Consider the following 22,958-nt stretch of genomic DNA (forward strand, 5'->3'; position numbering starts at 1 on the left):
TGGAATGGGGGTTATTAATAAATACGCAAGGGGGGGGGGCTGTGTACTCACCCAATATCTCCACAGTATGCACTTGATCACGATTTATTTTGTCACTGATTTGACAAACATAATCCCCGGCATCTTGCGGCTCCAAATCGGATATCTCTAAATTATAGCCATCTATCAGTCTTACGCGCTCATCCCGGGTGACCATTATGTTGGAGGCAGTGAGCACATTTGTTCCACGTCGCCACAACAGCACAAAGTTGCCTGAGGAAAGAGAGAGAGAGAGAGAGGGAGAAAGTGAGGCAAGATGTGTCTGCTTTCCAGGGCCTGGAAATAGTTTTCTCTACACAAAAACACACACACAGATACATGTGTATCTTTCTATCCATCTCCAGGACCCTCCAGGACCCTCCCTGTGTCCCTGTGGCTGGGGCTTCTGTTTTCATCTATTTTTTAGTATGTTTGCTCATATAAATGACATAATTTTGCAGATGTTACGGGCATTATTCTTTGCATATTTTATTCTTTTCTTAGCCCACAAAAAAAATAATAATAAAAGTAAAGAAAAGGAAAGAAAAACGGCACAATGCGATTAAGTGGCGTATAATATGTTTATTTATTTGATGGCTGTTCTCTTGAACAAATTTATGAACTTGTATTTATTATGGAAATGTTAAAAAAAACACAACGAATACGTGGAAAAGCGCCGCATGGTCATATTACGTATACGTGCCGTTAAACCAAAATCAGAGCTGTGTAAACACACGACACAAGGACGATGACGGCCAGAGGGGGCGGTGGGGGTGGCATTCGAATATACAATTTTAATGAAATGTTTTCATTTCTGCAACCTTTTGGCCCGGGGGGGTCGGGCGGCAGCTGACAAGCCGGCCATTAAATAATCACAGCTTAAAGCGCGTTGCATTATGGATGCCGCACTCGTAATGAGAAATGAGAGTGTGCTCAGTGGGCCGTGTGCCGTGTGTGCCGATTTCCTTCCGGTTATTAACAGAACAAAAGGAAAACAGAGCCCACTGCCACGCCAAATGCAAATACCATAAGCCCCCGTAGGCACCCCCCCCAAAAGTTAAAGTAAACCACTCGTATCCTGCCCACAAAACGAAACCAACCCACACGCAATCATCGTTTTATTGGGTTCGATTATTATTGAATCGGCTGGAGTCTTACACAGCAATTGCCGGGGCATTTTGTGGCATGATGATTGTCTGTGTGTGTGTGGGTGGGGGGGGTCTAATAGCGGTCGGACTGGCAGCAATAAAAATTTCATTTTATAGCTCGTCAATGTATGAATTTGTATTGGCCAACACAGGGCTGCCCCCAGCACAGATACGGGGGGCATTACTTAACCCTTTCAACCCCTTTTCCCCTATTTGGTAAGTCAATACCTTGGACCAATGAAAAGCCAATTTAAAACCTTAAGCGACACCACGGCGTATACGTATTCGTCAGTGTTCGTAGACCATTTGATACTTAATTTCTTTTATTGGATTAAGGGCTTTTCCACCTACTGCTTGACCTCGCTGAAAGCCAGAAATAAAACCAGAGCAGAGTGCAATCGGGGGGCCAGCAAATGCCGCCATTGATGAGGCTTCGGCGGGCTTTAAGCCCCCAGAAATGGATGTGTTTTTGGCAGGGATTGAAAATCAGCGACAGGCAACATCAGGCGTTAATGGGAAATCATTGCAGTTTAATGTCGTTCCAATTAATTGAAAAATACTTTTGACTCGGAAAAACAAGCTACACGGCGCGCAAAACAGCACTCGATTGTGGCCAGGAATTGCTGTTTGTGGGGCTTTCTTTGTATGTTTTTTTTTCGCCGTGTACGGCGCTGCTATCTGTGACCTTTGACTGCTGTCAATCTGCCACTGTCGTCGCACTGCCATCGATGTGCAATTTATTTTCATTTGGCTGCAGCGAACGGTTAATTGCATTTTATTTATTGGCATGTCAACAGCAGTTGCCTCTGCAGCCCCCTGAAAGTGGGTCGAACACAGCCCCACCCAGAAGGCGGCCCACCATTAGGGGCTGTGTTTAGACGGAGCAAATATTGTGGCCTTTAATTGATTGAAGTCTCAGCTCCTTGACAGGTGAGCTGTTTGCCAGTTGTCCAAGGACTCCAGGAAGAGCCAAGGCTGGCCTTGCACTGGCCTGCTTCTCCTCCTTCAAATCGTTGGGGGAAATACCCCATTTTCGCCAGAATGGTCCATTGGATTCCCCTCCCCCCCTGGCCTTAATCAGGCTAATTTATTTGCTGCCAATACGCACATGTGTGAGGTTGCATATTTTTGCGACAATCTGCTGACAGCTGTTTCTGGCCCCTCGCCCCCCCCCTCCTCCCCCTGGCTGTTGTAAATTAAATTTATGTGAAATGACATTCTGGCTAAACATATTTGCATGTATTTTGCATAATTTTTGGGGGCTGCCTGCTGCTGATATTATTATTTTTGTCGGCTTTGGATCAAATTTAGCTGGCGGGATTAATTATACTAAACCATCGGCAGGACTCACCCAGATTCTCCACCTGGCAGGGCAGGACGAGTGTGTCGCCCACAACGGCGCGGTAGGTGTGGCCGCGTGAGAGGAAGCGCGGCAGCGAGGCGGTCAGCGATGAGGGGGCGGCCGCCGATTGTTGCACGTTGCTCATCGAGCGGCTGTTGCTGCCTGTAAGAAAGAGAGAGAAAGAGAGAGAGAGAAACATGAGCTTGAGTTATGTTTATGGTATCCTTAGACGCCCCTCCCGATATCGATGGCTTTCAATTAGCATAAAAATGTTGTCCTTAACGCCTATACGGTGGCGGTTCAGGGCTCCCAGGCGTTAGGGGGGTGCCTGTGGTGGCAACGCACTGTCGGTGGTGTCCTTGGGGCATCGTTGGCCATTGTTGGCTTTTGGCGACAAATGAGCGCAGCGAAGCATGGCAAATGCCTGCAAGGGGCATGCCCCCCGAAAACGCTGGTGTCTCGAGCAAGAGCAGCGTAACAAATTTGGTCTGCAGCTTGTTGTGCCCCAAACGCCCCCAAGGAGCTGCTGCCCCAAAAGCTGGTAAACGGCAGCATCAGCAAACAGGCCAAAGGTCGCCCTGCTGGCTGCTGGCTGCACTTTCGTTTTATCTTTTATGGCAACCAGACGCAGCGCCCGCCCCCTCCGCACTACGTGCCACGCCACCAGCAGGTGGGCTGTGTCCACCCTCTCTCCACCCTCCTGGCCTCCTGGCAGCTACATTCTTAAGAGACACTTTTACAGGTCCTTAGCGTCCAACAGACATAAAAGGACATTTTCGCAGATCATCATTTTATGGTGCAAGCGCCCAGGACTACAACAAAGGAAGCAGCGCCAAATTGGTGCGACTTTAATGCTGGTCCACTCTCTCCCTCTCTCTCCCTCTCCCTCGCTCTCTCTGAGAGTTTGGGGCCAGAGTGCAGGCTTGTGTAAAATTGTGGAAATTTCGCAGCTAAATGAACTTTAAGTTTTAGAGCTGGGGTCCCAATCTCAACCCCAATCCCTGCCTCAGAGTCCAGTCCTGCGCACACACACACACACAGTAGGGGCCGTAAAAAGTGTCCTGCCGAGTGCCTGGCAGGCCATTTTAAATCTCTTTTATGCCCCGGACTGGCTGTCGAAATACGAGCCGGGCTGGCTGGCTGGGTGGCTGCCCCCCGGCGTTAATATCTCACCATGCATAAATATTTCGTAGGTTTTTTGGGGACTCTGGCGCGATATGCACTCCGGCCAGGGTCCGGCCTGGGTCCGGCCTGGGTCCGGGTTCCGAAATTAGAGTTTTGCACATGAATTTTATGCAAAAATTGTGTGCCCCAAGTGGCACATGTCCGAGGCGCTGGCACATATTTCTCGAATGGCCAAAAACTGCAGTTGGCCTTAAATTGCTGGCTTGAAATGCATTTAACATGCAAACCACTTCGTCCTCGAAGGAAGAGGTGTTCGTGTGTGCGTAAGCCTTGGTTTTGTGGGGGTCTGGGGGGGTTGTGGGCGCATTAAACAATTTCAAACTGGTTTCAAAGTATGCACAAAATTGCATTAAAACTGCGTGCGGGCTTCGATGGAACGACGAACTTTATTCGTTGTCTCTCGACCAACGCGCAATAATGTTGCATACTTAAAGGCGCGAGAGCTCAACGCGAAGTGTTCTTAAATGCCACACCACACTCGTGCACACACACACACACGCACATATACACTCTCACGTTGAGAGCTAGTCGTGTGGCATGGCAAAAACTTTCGCCACTTCCGCGCCGAACACTTTCTCTCTGTCGGCGATGAAAAATGAGCGCGAATGGTTTCGGTGTCCTCGCACTGCACTGTCGCGAAACTGTGTCACATGAGCCGCCAGCACACACACACACAACACACACACAGCCGTAGAGGAGCACTTACATCAAAAATGCATATAGCATACAGCTCTGCGGTTGTGTGAGTAACTGCCAGTGAGTGAGTGCATCGTCTGCTTACCGCAACCGGCTGCCCCGCTGCCCCGCTGCCCCGCTGCCACACAATAAACTCAATTTGAACAGCAAGGCATTTGAGGGTCGAACGTTGGGATACCCTGGCCAGACTGCTCACACGCACATCTTCGTTATTCTGCTGATACCCAGGGTACACGGGACTCTAGCTCGTTTTAATGCTGATTGATTTCCATCTGCAGCTGCCTCGATTGTGGCACACATCCCCCTGCACCTGATCGAATGGCAAGTGGTGCGAAAAGCGCAGTTTGTTGCTTAAATAATTTATCTGCTGCACAAACACACGCCGCCACTGCCACTCCATGAGGCGGTTGGGGCATGTTCTTGCTGGCAGCGACAATGCGTTGCGGGGACCGTCAACAATGTTGCACAAACACAGGCTCTCAAGTATCTGCCCCCCTGACAAGCGCCGGCCTCAGTTCTGTGGGGGAGGCCTCGATTCGATTTCGATGCACTAGATTTGAGGCATTCGGAATCAGTTTCGGTGGCACTTGTCGCCTGAACGACTGAAATATGCTAGAATGTGCTCCATTTGGGGGGCTCTGAATTTGTTGCACTCGCCCGCACATTTCTCATTTCCGTTGCGTGGTGGCAGCATTCGCTCGTGTGGCAGCCACCGCAGTTTGTTTCATTAAAACTTCTGCCACGTGTCGCAAGTGTGGGGTCCTCTGGCCCAGAAGGACCATCGGATGGGCAAAGGGTATCCCCGGGAGATGCTTTGTTTAGTGTTTACTGGGGGGCAGGGGGGGTGGGGGTGCACCACACGTGTGCTATCTGCATTTCAATGCATTTTAAAATATGCATAGAGACAGCCAACAAAAACCCCAAAAGAAAGTTTAGTTTTCTGCGGGATTGTTCATTACATTTTGTGCTCTCGCTTTTCCTTTCGTGTTTCGGCTACGGCGGTGGCTTCTTGTTAGCCGAGATTCCCATTTCCATATGGCGGGGCTGCCGCGGGCCTCATTGCCACACCTGCAACGGCATCCGCATGCTCGCCAGCATATTGCATTTTGTGCTCTTTTGCTTTTGCTTTTGCTTTTGCTTTGTTGCATATTTAATGCATGCAAATTATTTACGGGTGTCGAGTGTTAGCCAGAGGCACCACCCGCCACCCCCCTACCCCACCCAGTGTTGGCTTAAAGCTCTGCTTTCTCTCTCTCTGTGGCCAATTCATTTTGATTGCCTGCAATTTGAGCGCACCCGAAGACGCACATTAGATGCAGCTGGCGGGATGTAACCCGCTTGACTCCCGCGGTGGCAAGTGCATTTATCAGAGTCCTCTCCAGCGAAAGGTGGAACGTGTGAAGGACGTGCCGCTTTGTGCTGCATCGGCATGGCAATTCCCGAGCAATTTCCATGGTGGGACAAAAAAAAAAACGCGAGTGCGAGTGAAATGTCATTCAAGCAGCGAATGGCATTTACCCACCTGTCCCCGGACCCCACCCCGCACCGCCACCCCACCATTTGACACCCGAAATATGCAAATGCCAGCATCATCTAGCTGTACTTCATGGTGGTCCTTTGGCAGGTACTACTGCTGCTCGTTGTGCTCCTCCTTCTAGTCCTACTGCTCCTCCACAGTCTGCTCCTCCACGGTCTGCTCCTCCTCCTCCTGCACCTCCTCGTCCACCTTCTCCTCTTGCTCCTCCACGGTCTGCTCCTGCTCCTCCTCCTCCTCCTTCTGTTACTCCTCCTGCTCCTCCTCCTCCTCCTCTTGTTGCCTCGCGCTGGGCGTAAACCTGTCAATCCCTTGCGCTTGTCGATAGTCAATCTATTCATCTTTCTAACTGGTTTCACATGTGAAAGCTGCCACACATTCTCCAACGACAGTGACTCGGAGCCACCGCAAATCCGCTCATCCGCTCCAACGCCCCACCCCCCCCACCGTCCCATCGTCCCATCGCCCATTTGCATTGCTGGGCGTGGCCTCTTGCTGTCAGAATCCGGCTTGACTTTTATGCACATATCATTTGCATAACATTATTGGAACCAGTGTGTGCCCCCCCCTTTTGTGCCACACCCAGCGCATTAAATTTTGAAATGCCAAATAAATCCACAAGCGAAATGCTATTTTTTCGAGCTATTTTTCGTTTACGTTTGCACTTAGCAGGCGCTGCACTTTGCCCCCTCACCAACCTCCAACCTGCATCCTGCATCCTGCATCCTTACTGCCTGTCTGTTGGTTGCTCCTGTTTGCTGACAGTTTCTCAATTTGCATTCGCAGTTCGAGCCGTGAGAGCCACGTTTGATTTACGCTTGTTGACGGTGCACTCGGCGTATGCGTAATAAGCGTGTGAGCTCGTGCCCCGTGCCCCGTGCCCCGTGCCCCTATTTGATGCCGGGATGCGACTCGTAAATTGTTTTATTGCCTTGTCCTGGCAGCTCCTTGGTTATTTATATTTCAGGCACGACAAAACCCTTTAAATTAAATCATAAAAAACAATACTCCCCAAATCGCTGAGGCGGCAAAAAAGCGGGGTGGTTCAACCCTTTCGCACCCTTGCGGGCCATCGAGGGTAAACAGTGGCTTAAAGAGAACCCCCCAATAAAAATATTAAAACGGCAAACGTGACGAGCCCCCTTGATCGGGAGTTTATGTTTTCGTAAATGCCCGAAAAAGCCAGGCCAGAAATGGCGAAAGACCGGAAATAGTGGCTTAGGATACAGCCCTTACAGGCCTTAAATCAAACTCTTGAGAGGGCGCCTATTGACAGGATTTTCGACTAATAATTTACAGAAAAATCCCCGCCTTTCCCCCCTTTTGTGCCCATTTAAATTGTTAGACCATTCCAGTGTCAATTGCTTGGAAAAAAGCCTCCTGCAAGGCCTCAAAATGGTTTCACAAAACATTAAGCAATTGCAGTGCCAGCAGAAAAGTCGAGAAAAAAATAGAAAAATACATAGTGCGGGGCCACATAGTTAGAGGCCCTGTGCAGGGCATAAGATATCACATTAAGAATTTAAATTAATTAAATTAAAATGCGTAGAGCTGCGGCTGCTTGCTGCGGCTTTTGGGGGCAACCAGCGTTCTGGGCCCGGTCCTGGCTTGTTAAAGCTGCCACAAGATTTGCATAAAGTATAATGGCCATCTTCCTGGCCCAAAGAGAGAGCGAGGGAGAGAACCCAACCGAGCGTGGCCATTCAATTTTCATTTTCTTTTTTTTCCTCTCTCTCTTCTGCCACTTCCTCGCGTCCTTTGTCGTCTTTGAACTTTTCTGGACTGTCGTGGAGCATTTGTACTTTTTGTACAAGACATTTCCGCGCCGCATGTCCAGTTCCTGTCCGGGCCCTAGGCTCTTGGCTGTTGGCTGTTGGCTCTTGGCCACGTTTTATGGGGCCCTTTGCTGGTCGGACGCTGCTTCCTGGACGCCAAGAGAAGAGAATTTCAATTTGATTTTCGCTACTGCGATCGTTTTGTTTTATTTCCTGGCGATATCTACGAATTTCATGTATCAGATTTGGGCTTCCGGCCCTGTTTAACCGACTGACAAATTAAATGGCAACATTATGGCACTGGCTTTAAGGCGGGTTTAGGACACTCCATTTGGCCCCTCCCGCCTAATTATGGTCCAGGCTGGCCTTCGGGGGTCTAGAAATCGAAAATGCACTCGAAATTTTCACAGAAAAAGGCCTAAAGTGCACGGGCCCCTCCCTTCACGCCTTATTGGCCATCTCATATTTGTGTTAACGGCTGTGCCTTCTGAGGCCAAAATGCAAATGTTTGCCCGCCCCCCGTCGCAAGTCTTATTATTTTATTATGAGGGTCAGCCGAAAAGCAAACAAAGGACCGTCTCCGCCCCCTGCCCCGCCCACTGAGGCACTCCCACACATTTTGATAGATACGAATAAATAAATACCCAAAGAACTTTGTAAAAAGGCTTTAAAGAGCACTCGTTTCGAATCGTTTTGGCCGCATTTTCACTATTAGCCCGATTACGGGCGTTTGGATAATTACGTGCATTTAATCAAAAAAAAACCGGGAATGTGGTAGGTACACGTCCCTAGAGGGGGGGAGAGGGCGGTGACCAGGGACAGGGACTGGGGACGGAAAGAGGGACAGGGAGAGGGACAGGGACTGGGGCAGGAGTTGGGCCTGGGACTGGGGCAGGGTTAGGGCCAGAGATAGGGGCAGAGACAGGGAGAGGGACAGTGACAGGGAGAGGGACAGTGACAGGGAGAGGCACAGTGACCAGGAGAAGGACTGGGCCTGGGACTGGGGCAGGGTTAGGGCCATGGTTAGGGCCATGGTTATGGCCATGGTTAGGGCCATGGTTAGGGCCATGGTTATGGCCATGGTTAGGGCCATGGTTAGGGGCCTTGACAGGGAGAGGGACAGCGACAGAGACTCCACCGTAGTGCAGCGGTTCTGGCCAATTTTCAGCTAACTAATGTTTGCCTTTTACTTTTGCCTGGCGCTTATTTCTGCCCATTTATTTGGCCATGTTTTCGCTGTCTCTTCGTCTATCCGTCCGTCTCTCTTTTTTTTTTTAGTTTGAAAATAAATTAAACAGGATAATTTGTGGTTCGTTTGTTGGGAAAATGTTAATGAGTTTGGTTGGCAGTCGCTCCCAGGATTAGGGGGGGGGGACAAACAGAGGCTGGCTGCAATGTCCGGCCGGAGGAGAGAGCCGTAAATTGTCCGGACCAGGCTTGTTTAAGTGGCAGCAAATGTGTGGAGGCATGTGGAAGTGCATCCACACGCAGCCAGGACAAATTGGGCAACAATTTTTCAACATCCTGCAAGGACAACGGGGCAGGGTTGCTTGTGGTTTCATTTTCTGGGCATAAATCAAGCAGAAATTTCTCGGGTCCGGGTCTTAGGTCTGCTTCAATTTGAAAGATAAACACTTGACAGACTCTGGGCGGCAGGCAGGAGTGGGCGGGGGTGGCCAGGGGTGGGCTGGGTGCTCTGTCTGTGTTATTTCATATTTAAGCCAAATTTAATGGCCCTGTCCCCAGAGCACAGGCCGACAGAGCCGGCCAGGACCCCCCCCCCCCTGGAAAATCAAATTCTCTGCTTATGTATGCATGAATATATTTCCTTTTTGGGCAGTACTTTTTTGTCCTTGTCTCCTTGAGCATATTTGCAAATCAATTATGCAAGGACCAGGCAGGACTTTGGATCTGTGATATGTGTCAATGTATCGTCTGGGGAGTCCTTAATCCCCCCCCCAAAGTGACAGTGCGAGCAGGGTCCTTCGACAATCCTCTTTCTAATTATTTTAATTTCGAAACCCACACACAAAAAAAAGGAGACCCAAAATCAATGGAAAGGAGGTCGTAGGGGGAGGCCAAGAAAATGTTGTCTGCCCCGGAAACGGAAAAAAGCTGTGCACACGAGTGGAGGCCGCTGCAAGTCGTTGCAGCAAAATCCGAGCGGAAAATAAAAAGAAACGGCCGGGTATAATCCGGCAGCAGAAGGAAGGAAGGAAGGAGCCTCCACGTCGCCTCCTGGATAGAAAATGAAATTGAAAACTGTGCCAGACCGCAGGATCCTGCAGACTCGAGACACGAGTGACATGGAATAAATTTTTATTGATTTTCGCTTTAGTGCCTTTAATATGGCCTCTGGAATGGGGCTGAGGCTGGGGCTGGGGCTGGCAATTATAATTGAATCAGAACTGCCAATCTTCCTTTCTCTATGGATGTATCTGTGGCTGCATTCGTGATTAGTTTCTCATGCATTTGGCCAGGAATTAGTTTGAAAACATTTTCCAGACTCCATCCTGCCTGCCGCCTACCGCCTGCCGTCGGGGGCGTTGCATTTTTTATGGATTGCCTGTCAAACACACCGAATCCAGCCAGACACGTACATATATATATTATGTGTGTGTGTGTGTTTCTGTTGGAATTTATTGCATTTTTAATAGGAAGCTTGTTTGAGGCGTTTCCCTCTGTTTAAATAATTTTATTTTCCCTCCATTTTCAAACAATAAACGCCTCTTTTTGCTCCTTTTACAGCCCGGACTTACCTGCAAATAAATAAAACCACAAAAGGCATCAGAGAATGAATGTTGACTTTTGTAAGTAATTAATAATATGTTCAATGATATTTTCCAGCCAACAAACAATATACATATGTATGCTCTTATATTACAAATATTTAAAGAATACCAATTTCTTGGCATTTCTTTGTATGAATTTTCATGCAATTATTTCGATTTTTCTTGAACAAGACTAGAATATATTTAACAACAAATTTGTTGCGCTTGGATAATGTTTAGAACAAAAGATACCCAATTGAAACGCAAATAACCCACGGCACCTTTTTTTCACTGCAGAAAGCACAGCCGATCTTTTTTCTCTCTCACTGACCCGAGCTGACACCTTTTTTACCTGCGCTTCGTGCTTTCGATAGAGCACGATTGAACGCGTCTGTCTCGCAATAACAACAACCACCAGATTAGGCGACGCATTTCGGTGAGAGAGCGACAAAGCACCGCTCTCTTTGCAAAGCTTATCGCGGCAGCGCAAGCAAAGTCCAGCTCTGGCAGCGAGGGATCGCTTAAAAGGGAGACGAAAGCAGAAAAGAAGGTTTCTTTTTGTTCAGTTTTTGTGCATTGTGCATTTTAGAAGTAATTAAAACATTCTTCATCCATTAAAAATATACAAATAACTTGCAATTAAATTTAGTTCATGGCCATTTCTTTGTCTGAATTATTTAGGTTTTTATTTATATCTTTTGAATGCCCAGAACACAGCCACCTGCCCCGTTGGCGCCCCCCCGTTGTACCACCTGGTTTGCTGCCTCTTTTGGTGGCTTATCTGATAAAATATGAGCGGCAAACATGCACATCTAATTTGGAGAAAGGAAAAATTATAATTAATTGTGGCTGTGGCTGTTTGCCGGCTTCTCTGTTGATTTCTCTATGCGATTGTTAGTTTTTCTCCATTTTCCCAACTGCGCACCGACTGCGGGCTAATGCGTGTGTGTGTTTGTGTTTGTGTGTGTGTGTGTACGTCATTTATCAAAGCACAAAATGCTCTCTGCTCTTGTTTTGCCCGTCAAAGGGTTGAGGCACGCCCCGCACCATGTGCGTGCGCAGCATATGAAAAATCCTGCGGCTAATAAGTGACACGCGTCGATTAATAAAACTGTACAAGGCTCCGGGCGAAGGGCCTGCCGGTCGGAGGGTGTGGATGGAATGCCGCTGCGTGTGCTGTACATTAAAAGGCCATGTCACAGTCGACGATTATGCAAAACAGTCGACCGATTATGGATAAGCGGCGCTCGGGGAAGGACTCTGGGCTCCCTTTCAGACCAAAGAAAAACCTCAAGAATTGCATAAAATACAATCTATATTTTCCATTTAACAATTTATTTGAATGCAACTTTAAAGAAACCACAACCACAGCCATAGATTCCCTTTAAGACATGTCTGACATGAGATTTACATTTTGTTTTTTGATTTTTCCTTGCTGTCCGCCCCAGCATGTGGCAAGTAAATCAAATTTTAAAATATGCCAAGGGCAAAAAATATGAAATCAAAATCCATTCAATTTCCATTTGACGGATGGATTCCGTCTCCCCTCTCCCCCTCACCCCACGTGTGTGTATGGAAATGAACATGCAACAGCAGCATTTCTGGGGAGCGCAACAAAAACAGTTGCATATTAACAAGCTGCCATCGAGACGCTGCCAAGGCAAAAACAAGTGTCTACTTTCCGTCCAACGTGTCCTGGATATCTCACATTCCCGTTTATCCGTCTATCCTTCATCTCGTTCTCCGTCCGTCCCGTATTTACAGACCGTCCGTATGCACAGATGAATGATGCTGCCAATGAGTGTCTCTCTCTGTCTCTGTCTCTGTCTGTCTGTCTGGGGATGTGTTGTGACAGCATTTTGCTATTAACTTGCTATTTCTCGGCAGATATTTGTTTTTCTTTTCACTTCCACCCAGTGACATCTTTCCGCATCTGCTCCTTTCAGAAGGGGACTCGAAATTAGCTCCAGAATGTAGGAGCTATGTATATGATAAGCCGACGGCTAAGCTAAATGACCCGCCCCAGGGGTGGGGACTAGTAGATCTCCACCCGATAAGTGATTTATGTATTATGTGTCTATCGTTATGGACACAAAATCGTATTAGGGATGTCCTACCACCCGTGAACCGCTTTCCTCATTACAACCACCCATCCAACCACTCAGCCATCTCCGAGCAGTCGTCCCTTGCCGAGTGCTCCTTTTGAAGTTTACACCTGCGGCATCTTTGGTCCATAGCCCCACCGTCTGCCCTCTTGGCTGTTGAAAACAAAAGCCGCTTTGTTTGTCAACCTTCGGTAGGCCTGACTGGTAGGCCAGACCCAGAGTCAGAGCCCGGGCACATCCCGGACTCTGTTTGGGTTCCCTGGGTTTTTTCTTTTGCTGCTTCTGCTTCTGCTCCTAACGAGAAACTTCAATATTGTCCCTTCTGCCCAGAAACAAACAGGGAGCGAGTGCGAGAGAGCAAAAAGCGAGCTAGAAAGAAATCAAGGCAAATATTAACCCGGGGCTATTCATTAAACAGTCCTTTGCTCATATGTTTTGCTTTCGCTTGATACTCTGTCCTTTCATTAAACAAGCCTCTCCTGCCGGTCCTGTCCTCTCCAGCCACTTGAAGCGCTCATTGTTTGCACTTGATGATGCTGGGTGACAGCTTCACCCGGGGCCTCCGTCCCGTCCAACAAGTTGCCAGCATTTATGGGCAAGCATCAATGGCGGCACCCGCACCTGCTGCTGCCTCCGACGAGCGTGTGGGCGACCCGATTCCACTCATTTCAATTTTCGGCACTTGTCGGCTGTCGCTTTTAATATATATCTCTCGGTTTGCTCTCCCGCTCTACCGCTCTCTGTCTTTCTGCTGAAAGCTTCTCGAATTGTCTTCGCTGACAACAGCTGACGATGCCGTCGTCTGGCGACAAAATTTGTACATTAAAAAGCTTAACGATGCCCCTCCCCCCCTCTGCTTAGTTGTCCGCTTGTCATTTATGGGTTCTTTTCTCCACCGGCTTTGTCTGCTGTCTGACCGTCTGAGTGGCATTAAACGCACCTGATGTGCAAAAACTGCTTAATTGAAAACATAAGCTTCTATAATTTCGTTCCCTTGGGCCCAAAAGAACTTAATTTAAAATTCAAATTTATGCTTTTGCATATTCAAAGGCTCACAAGCTCCAGGTCCAGATCCAGCTCCGGACTTCAATTCAATTTCGAACATCCAGTGCGTGGGATGTCCGCCCCGTTGTCTGCAATTAAAAGCGCTTAAATCAATAAGCCCTCTCACAGTTGACGTTTCGTTTCTCATTTGGCCAGGACGTGTTGGCTCTTAGTATGCAAAGCACAGGCACAATGGCAAATGCCAGCAATGGGGCCAGGGACTGCTCCTTAGCACATCCACAAGACATTAGTCTGACTTATCGCCCCGGAATTTGTTGTAGCCAACGAGAATCTGTCCCAGCGGCCTTGTTGGGACCTCTCGTTGTCGTTGTGATTGGCACTGGCTGTTGTCATCTGGAGACTTTACTCTGTCTCTTACTCTGTGTCTCTTGCCTCCTGCCCATCATCATGGATTGCGATTCCACTGTTTCCGTTTCCTGGGAGACTTGTCACTCTTCTGCGAACGAACTCTGGTCTCCAATCGCTGGCTTATCAATGTCGCTGTTTCAAATCTGCCAGCGCGACAAATTCGCGTGTTATCTCAATCTTGCCAGCAGCAGCAGCAGCCTTCCGCTCTCACCTGCGCGCACCCCCACCCCCTGGAATGGTCTGTTGGGTGGTGGGTGGATTCTTCATTATTTCTTTTCGTCGGTTTGCGGTGGAGACAGGGCCAAGAAATGGGTAGCAGAACTCACTCGAAACTTCATCTTCCCGGAGTCATTCATTCCCTGCTACCGGGTGGGGGGTGGCATGGGGTCCATTGTTGCTGCTCTGCTCTGCTCGTAATTTATCCACCGCTCTTGTCTCTGGCGCGGGCTCGGGCTCGATGTCACCCGTTCTGGGTGCTCTGGGGTGTTCGGTGGCATTCCCGGGGACCCAACCGGAATCTCAGCGCAGTGCTTAGCATCTCAATTCGGTTTTTGGTCGGTTGACTGTTGTTGCCATCTCGGGCCGATAATAAAAGTACCACCGCCCCTTGACAGAATCCCTGCCAAGTCCCAGGGGTGTGACAACTTCCAGCTTTGATTTTTTTCTTGTTTTGCCGGGGATATACGAGCGCCCCCCATCCCCCAGCCACTGTCACAGTCTTATCGGGAGCAGAAGTATGCAATGCCGCATTACGTCAATACGTAAATGAATTTCAGCTAAGTTCAGATTTTAATAAGGGGAGCTTAAGCAGAAAGAACCAAATGCCGAAGTAATAGATACCCTAAAGAGAGGGGAATAAAACGCAAGAGTTTCTGGGCTTCCAAAATAAGCAGTTTTTTCAATAAACACAATGCGCAAAAAGTGTACAAAAAGAAACCTGATTTTCTGCTTTCGTCTCGCTTTTGAGCGATCGCTGGTTGCCACAGCCGGACTTTGCTTGCGCTGCCGCGATAGGCTTTGCAAAGAGAGCGGTGCCTTGCCGCTCTCTCTCTCTCTCTCTGTCTCACCGAAATGCGTCGCCTAATCTGGTGGTTGTTGTTGTTGGCTCTACCGAAAGCACGAAGCAGAGCACCCGAAAGCGCAGGTAGAAAAGGTGCTCGGGTCAGTGAGAGCGAAAAAAGATCGACTGTGCTTCCTGCAGTGGAAAAAGTGTGCCGTGGGTTATTTGCGTTTCGTAAATTGCCCTTCAATTTGCTATCTCTTGTTCTAATCATCATCCAAGCCAAACAAATCTGTTCTCTCTTGTCTTTCTTGTTGCTTAAAATTACAGAATCTCTGCGGTGGTTGGGGCTTAACAAGCGACGAGTAATACACTCCACAGTTAATCATACAGCTACAAGATATGTGTGTGTTCTGCGAGTGTAGGTGTGTTGTGTGGGAGGAAGGCATACATACATATGTGGGCACGCCCACAACTTTGTGCTTGATTTTCGTACAAAACTGTCTGTTTAAAGGACACAAAAGTGAAATTGTCTCCTTGGGGGGTGCCTCCTCCACCAGCAGCCCACGTGCAGAAGCCGAAAAAGAAATGTGGTGAGGGGGGACCGGAGGGGAAATGTATTTAATATGCAAATCCTGTGTGTCCTTTGAGATGATTATGGCGCACATTATGTCCCAAACAGCACACGTACACCCACACGGGGCCCCATACAATTATTGATTTTAAAAGCCGCTTTTCCCCCGGCTGGCTTCCCTTTGCTGGAAAACTGTTTGCTCTGACAAATTGACGACTAATTTAAGCGAAATTAAAGAAGCTTTCGAGGCAAGGCAGGAAAAATCGAGCTGAAAATTAATATAAATAGGAAATGAACTTTTTGCTTTGTTGGATTTGTTTTGTGAGCCGCACCGCGTGGAACTTTTCCAATTTGTGCACGAAAACGGAAGATAAACATAGACGTAGACACGGACACGGACAAGGACATGGACATGGACATGGTCTCCCACTCGGACCCCAATATAGATGTAGACGTAGGCAAACAGCAAATGCACCTGCACGGACATCCACACCTGCCTCCCTCCCCCCCCACCCGCCGCGCTCTCCAGCCACAGCCGGAAAAACTAATCGAACCGAAATACTCGAAATGTTTGCCTGATTTCTCGAGAGTACGCGCTGCCTGAAATTGCAATCATTGAACAGAATTATCCTTTCGTTTCTTTCGCTTCTTTCGCCTCTTTCGCCTTTTTTCAACCTTGTTTTTGCCGCCTCCATCCGGGCCCATGACGCTGCCCGGCTTTAACAAACTTGAACGAACTTGTTACACGAAAAAAAAGAGAAGGAAAAAAAAAGGAAAGAAGAACTATCCTCCGATGGTCTGTCGATAAATTAGCTCTCTTTGGGGTCCGGGCCCCCCAGTCGATAATTGCGTGGAGTGCAGTGCACGGCACGGACAGCCGGGGTCGGGGGGGGGGGGGGGGGGTGGGGTGGTCGGAGGGGGGGTTTATCTTGGCTTTGATTGCATTTAACTCGATTTAGTACATCTCGGACTCCGTCCTGTCCTGGACTCCGTCCGGCTAAACATATTTTTGGTCCCTGGCGAGTCCCTAATTAAAATACAGGCATCCCTTTTTTTTCTCGCCTCTTGATAATCTCCATCTCCATCTAAATTATGCTTTCGCCCATTTTCCTTTCTCCCCGCCCCCCCGCCTTTGACCTTTTTTGGCACATGCTCGCGAAAAACATCTGATTTCAGGATGGCTTTGCCAATTTTCGCTGCCATTATTGAGGGTTTTTCTCCGTCAACCACTTCCGGGGTTCCCGCATCTTGTCTCCAGTTTTCTCCGGTTCTTCGCGTACCGTCATTAGGTCCTCCCTGGCCTTGGCAAAAGTCGTAAAGTAAATTTTTTTAATTAGAGTCACGAGTAAAACAAACCAATTAGTATGGCTGTCAGAGCAATCCTTTTCCGGCCCCCAAACCCCACCCCACCCCACCCCACCCTACCCTTTCCTGTTGTATTTTTAATTTCTTGGCCATGTTTTGGCCATGCCCACCCCCCCCGCCTCTGGCCACCGTTGGAGCTGTGTGAATTATTGAAAAAGTAAATTATGTGAAAAGGGCAAAAATTCCATGCCATTTCCCTTGGGGTTTTTTTTTACGATTCTGACACTCTTTCGGGCGCATCAAGTGTCTCACAGAAGTCCTGGACACCCTGTACAGGGTGGCAACCCTGTCTGCTAACCAAAAATGTAGTTTTAATTAAATAGCACAATTGGCAATGCCAGTGCCAGTGCCGGGGCCGCCAGGCACCTTTTCCTCCTTTCGAAGGCAAACTTCTTGGTGGCTGGTTTTTCCTTTTTTTTGGTTTTACTTTGTTTTGTTTTAGTTTTTTGGTTGGCTACGTGAGCGGCATGACCAATGGGGGGGGCCTGAAAAGTTTTGAAACCAGCAAAAAAAGAAGGCTAGGAAAACGCTCCGCTGGGCGTTCGTTCTGGCTGTGGGTGTGGTCTCTGCTGTTGCAGTTTATGTTTACTGCATTTTGGGGCCAAAACTGGGGCCCCCCCCTCCTGTCCAGCAGCTGCTGCGGTTGGGGCTGTGTTTTGTTCTCCCCAATCTGTTTGTCCAAGGACAATCGACTCTCGTCTTGAGGTGGAGAACAGGCCAGCGCCTGGCTAAATAAAATTCTTGGCTATAAAGCATATTATTACAGCATTTATGTTAGCCCGCTCTTGGCAGCCATTTGGCAGGACGACGCCAGAGCACACACAAAGCGAGAGAGTGAGAGAGGACTTCCAGCTCATTTAACCCGCTGCTGTGTCTTTCCTGGGATGCTTCATTATCGACAGTAGAGCCCCCCCCCCCCTTCCCCCCCTACTTATGCCGAGATATTGCTCAAGTGCTGAGCAAAGTCCTTGTTGGTTATTTACTCGGCAAGAGAAGCACTCGAATGCATTCGCATGGAGGCGAAGGAATTGAAATGTATTGATTTATGGCAGCAAGTGGCGGAGAGACCCCCCCCCACCACACCCCACCCACCGTCAAGGTGGTGGAAACTTGGTCCTGGCTGTGGTCCCTGCTCAAAGTTCAATGAAGTATACGCGCTGGTTGACAAGTCATAAGTTCTCGGTCAGTGCTGCACTGCACTCTGTGCTCTCCCCTTGGAGAGTCCTGCACTGCACTCTGTGCTCTCCTTTTGGAGAGTCCTGCCAGAAACTTGGCCAAAGTCAAATACGACAAAAGTTTCCACACTCCTGCGACTGGCTAGGATATTAGCCAGTGCATTACCCAACAGTCCTTCGATATTAATTGAGTTGATTGATTGGTTTTTTTGGGGCGCTTCCTTGACCCCCCCCCCTGTGACCTGTTGCATGGCCAGCCAGTTAATTACTTTGATTTATACACATGCGTGCAGCGGGTACTTTCAAATTAACCAAATCGCCCACCCAGATAAGCCCACCCCCCCACCACCCCTCTAGCCCTTGGATTTATTACAAATTTCCACTCATTTGGCAGGACACACACAAGCAAGGATTTATTGTTTTGTTACACCGATAAAAGCAGACAAAAAGTGCTCAAGTGCGACACGAAAAAAAAAATCGATAGGCATCGGCAATAAATTCAAATAAAAACCAAATGCCGGCTAATCTCCATTAGGCAAATGTGATCCAGCCAGGGAGGGTCCTTTGGCCAGGTGGAAAAGGTCATTGAGCACTGAACCGAACTCAGAGAGGGGGAGGGGGGGCATAAACTTAATGGAATTTGAATTTCTTCATTACGCATACGACGCGTGGGCCGCAACAGGTGAAAGGAGCCTCAAAACGGGCTTCAGGTGGGCTCTGGTTGAGGGACACACATGAAAGAGATTCTCGCTGGCCAGATTTTGGTGTTCATTTTCATGGGATTATAAAGAGCTTCAAGCGATTAGGGCCACGGCCCGAACATCAATAGAAAATTGTTGAGGGGGCACCCAAGATATTGATTGGCAGCAGGACGTGGGAGGCGTCGTAAAAGTCCTCCTTATTACTTACATTCGATACATGGGGGCTGCCGATTGGCCATAAAGTATGCCACACTCGTTTACGGGCCGCACTTAAATGCTGCAAGTGCGGAGTCATAAATGGGGCACGATATACACGAGATACACTGCATTTGCCTGATTGATGGCTCCAGGGTTCGTTCAACCCTGACTACAGCCTCCGTGGCTGGGCAACATTGTGGCCACATCCGTCCTGTTTCCGTGCCAGAGTCGAGTCTGTTTACGCTCGGCTTCAGCGACACAAGTTTTGTTATTAGAAAAGTTTTAATGTCTTTGGGCAAACGCACGACCAAGCAGAGGCCCCGACATGCATTTCCTTTGGGGGGGGGGGGGGGGGGGGGGGGGGGGGGGGGGGGGGGGGGGGGGGGGGGCGGACTCTGAGGCCACTGTCTGTGCCACTTAATAAGCTCCATTTGGCGCCTGCCACAAAAAAAAACATAAAGCCTGTGTGACCTTCGGTTTGTTGGCTTTTAATTTGCCATCGGAAGGGTCCTACGCTCCAAAAAAAATTTACATAAATGAAAAAATATTGTGCGGGCCTAAACGAGGCACAAACGTGGCCCTGCGGCCCGCTTACAAGCATTTTTAAAGAGAGAAAACCAGATGTTAAACTTGGTCCTTCCAGGCAAATGTGTTTAACAAGGCAGGGGGGGGGGGGGGGGGATAGGAGGGTGGGGCAGGTCTATGTTTGCCTTGGCCAAAAAGTTAAAAGGCTGCCCCGGGCCTCGTGCGACTTTGTTTCGACTTCATTGATATTTCATTTGACCCTTTTGAAGCCAGAACTTGCCTCATAAGTGCCCCCCTCTCCCCCCCCCCCCGAGGCTATTGATTACCAAAGCAAAACAATTTACGATGCAAAGAGGTAGCAATTCGAATGTTTATTTATAACGCGGCAATAATTTGCATAAGCGACTGACACACGCGGCATTTAAACATCTACTTGGCGGTGGGAAGGGGGGACAGGGGTAGGCTCAGCTGAGCTCTAGACCGGACTCTGGCCTCCGTTTTGGGTGCTTCCTTATATAGGCCTTGTAGTAAAAGTCCAAGAACATGGAGAACATAAAGATGTTCTGGATGAAACCGATGAAGGCGATAAACACGGGAAAGTGGCACGGATTCCGTACGATCACCAGCAGAAAGTGGCACGTGAGGTAGCCGAATTGTAGAAGCTGCAGCTGGGTGATGCGACGCTTCCACCAGAGCAGGTGCCGCAGGGCGCCCACCGAGGAGGCATAGTAGTAGGCGTACATGACGCTGTGCACCAGCAGATTGATGATGCCCAGCATCGTGCAGTGGGAGCCGCCGAGGAAGGTCATGTACACGGATACGCCGAACACCATGCCGGCGTGATGGTACACATGCAGGAAGCTCACCTGCTCGTTCTTCTTGCGCAGGACAATGAACACCTGCGGACAGAGAGGACAGAGAGGACAGAGAGGCGGTTACTCCGAAATACTCCCCTCAATGGACCGAAGTCTACCGACCGTGTCCAGCAGATCCAAGTACTTGAGCATATAGTAGCCGTAGGAGGCATACAGGACATTCATCATCCGCGGCGTGGTGTCCGTGTGGTCGACGGGCTGGCAGGACCAGCTGAAGCCCGGCCGCAGGTAGGTGTTCGAGAGGCCGAACAGAAAGACGACCGTGTTGGCCACCACCTGGACGACATTGTACACCTGCATGACGGTCTTCAGTTCGTATGGCCGACGGTGCGCCATCCACTTGGGCCCGTAGTGGAGCACAAAGGCCAGATAGAGGGCCACGAAGGCCAGGACAATCCACAGATTGCCGACCAAAGGCAGGTGGGCCACCCGTGGATCGCTATGCTCGGCATACAGATCCCTCAAAAGGCAATACAAGTAAGCCACCACGTTGTGCCGCATCCTGACGTTAGTTTTGTCCTTGCCTTGTCGCTTGAAACACACGCAGCGCCAGGTCTCAGCCCCACGAAGGTCTTCAGTCTTCTGAAATAGACCAGAGTACGGCCCCCAAACCGAATCCAAAGCGTCGAGGCTATGGTAATGACCGGCAAATGAGAAACAGCACGCATTCCGCATTGAACCCGAGACACCAGAAGCCTCTGCCCAGAAGAAAGGGAAAACGACTACTATATGAAACACATGGTTTCTTCTTCGATTTGCCGTTGCCAGACACAAAGTTTTTACGCCGACAAGATTTTCCCATTATTTGACAATGGGGGGAAAACTTCCTCGATAGCAGAGAGTGGTAAAAAATGATGTTACTCAACGCTAATCGTTGGCCCCGCAGCCATCCGGGGATGGTATATGCATCTAACCCAGTTTCGGAGAGTATGGCTATAAATTTTGCAGCATAACTGCCAATAGAAGCGCAACTGTTTTGAAATTAAGCCAAGAAGAAAGAGGAGAGAGGGAGAGAGCGAGGGAGAGCGAGCATCTGCTGTGACCCACTGCCAGGGCAAGTCCTTACAATGGCTGTAAATAGCCGCGGGCATTGGACAAATGGCTCTTAAAAGCAACAACAGGGATACCCTTTGAAGGGGCTGTACCACCCAGGGAGTGGAAGGACCCTGTTTTACGAGCTGGGGGGGGGAGGCGGGCAGCAGGTGCAATTTGTTTGGCAGCCATTTTGTGGTCGAAAGTTTAAAGAGTGAGACCAGGAGCCCGGGGCTCTGCAGGGTTTTAAGTAAATGCAGCACTTGCACGCCTCGGGAATCAATCAATTGAGTGGCCACCAATTTGGTGGAGAGAGGGGAAGGGCTGTGGAAGGCCCTTACTGGAGTCCTTAAGCCGCAATTGATGCGTTCGTACGTGTACGCATGTCCTTGAGGCCTGCATGTCGTGACCTTGTGGGGCCAGCCAGGCCAGCCACCGACAAAACAATCATTTGCATGCCGCCACCCCAAAGGACAATGAAACGGACGGCGGCTCATTTGCACAAATAAGCCATAACCGCATGGCGGCCATTTTCGGAAAAGAACTCCAAGCGGCAGAGAGCCGGAGCCGGAGAGAGCGGAAGAGAGCCGGAGAGCCGGTGAGCGTGCTGGCTCTAGGGTGGGGCCTCGACGGGTAAGTGCTGTTGCAATAACGGTAATGGCCACAGTAACGACAGCAGCAAACAACAGAAATAATAATGATCATCATTTTGCCGCGCACCGGAAGTATGCAAATATACGACATGGAACGAACCACAGACGACGGGGACAAGGCTCTCCTGTTCGTCAAGGATGCGGACCCGACAAAGCCATGGCCTTAACAGGTCGCGGCCAAAATTAAAAGTTTGCCGCGAATGAAGCGTTAATGAAGGGCGGCGGTACACGAGTAAGTAAACAGTTTGCGGGGCGACAGCATAAATACGAAAATGAACCTCTGCTTCTGTCGTGTCCTGTCGTGAGTCCCCTCCCCCCGCCCCTGGCCCCTGGCTTCTCCCCCACTTTCTGTGTCGTTTGGCTATGGCATTAAATGAAAATAATAATCTCTTTCGGGCAGGAAATGAAGGGAAATTCAGCAGGAAACTTTTGTGACGTGCCGCAAACAGTCCGTGTGCAAACACACACTCGGCGAAGCTCTCTCTCTCTGTAGTGTGTGTGTGTGTGTGTATTTGTATTTAAATTGAAAGGTCCAACACAAACAGAAGCTGTCCAGCACTCATGCAGGTGTTAAACTACGCACCCGCTCTCCGCTCTCCACTCCCCACTCCCCACTCTCCACTCTCTCTTTGTGTTTCACTGTGAGTGGGTGTGGCTGTGGGTGTGGGCGTGGGTGGGTTACCAATGCAAATTACAGTCATTTGGTCCGCTATTTGTTCCAACCACTCCAACCGCCTTCCCTTTCGATCGTATATTATTTCAAAATGTTGGAAAAAATTTATATTTTTTAATGAAAAAAACGATGAAAGCCAGCCGAAGCTTAAAATACTCTACTGAGCTTCGGAGAAACCAGAGCTCAAAAAGAGAGAGAAT

At 49.2% G+C, this 22,958-nt stretch overlaps 2 protein-coding genes across 2 annotated transcripts in view; both read right to left on the bottom strand.

The window, feature by feature from the left end:
- Nucleotides 1–22,958, bottom strand: part of LOC108157125 (neuronal growth regulator 1) — a 49,715-nt gene that overhangs the window by 5,892 nt on the left and 20,865 nt on the right. Inside the window, exons 3-4 of the mRNA XM_017289017.2 lie at nucleotides 2,518–2,670; nucleotides 52–252 (exon numbers count right to left, since the gene is read on the bottom strand). Coding sequence (XP_017144506.1) covers nucleotides 52–252; nucleotides 2,518–2,670 — 354 coding nt within the window. The remainder of the gene's footprint in view (nucleotides 1–51; nucleotides 253–2,517; nucleotides 2,671–22,958) is intronic.
- LOC108157126 (elongation of very long chain fatty acids protein F) lies at nucleotides 19,865–20,985 on the bottom strand. Its single transcript, XM_017289018.2, has 2 exons — nucleotides 20,503–20,985; nucleotides 19,865–20,424 (listed from the first exon to the last, which is right to left on the bottom strand). Exons 1-2 carry the CDS (start codon nucleotides 20,899–20,901, stop codon nucleotides 19,990–19,992), a joined length of 834 nt encoding a protein of 277 aa, XP_017144507.1. The 5' UTR covers nucleotides 20,902–20,985; the 3' UTR covers nucleotides 19,865–19,989.

The sequence above is a fragment of the Drosophila miranda genome, chromosome 2 (assembly GCF_003369915.1).
Source record: "Drosophila miranda strain MSH22 chromosome 2, D.miranda_PacBio2.1, whole genome shotgun sequence".
NCBI lineage: Eukaryota > Metazoa > Arthropoda > Insecta > Diptera > Drosophilidae > Drosophila > Drosophila miranda.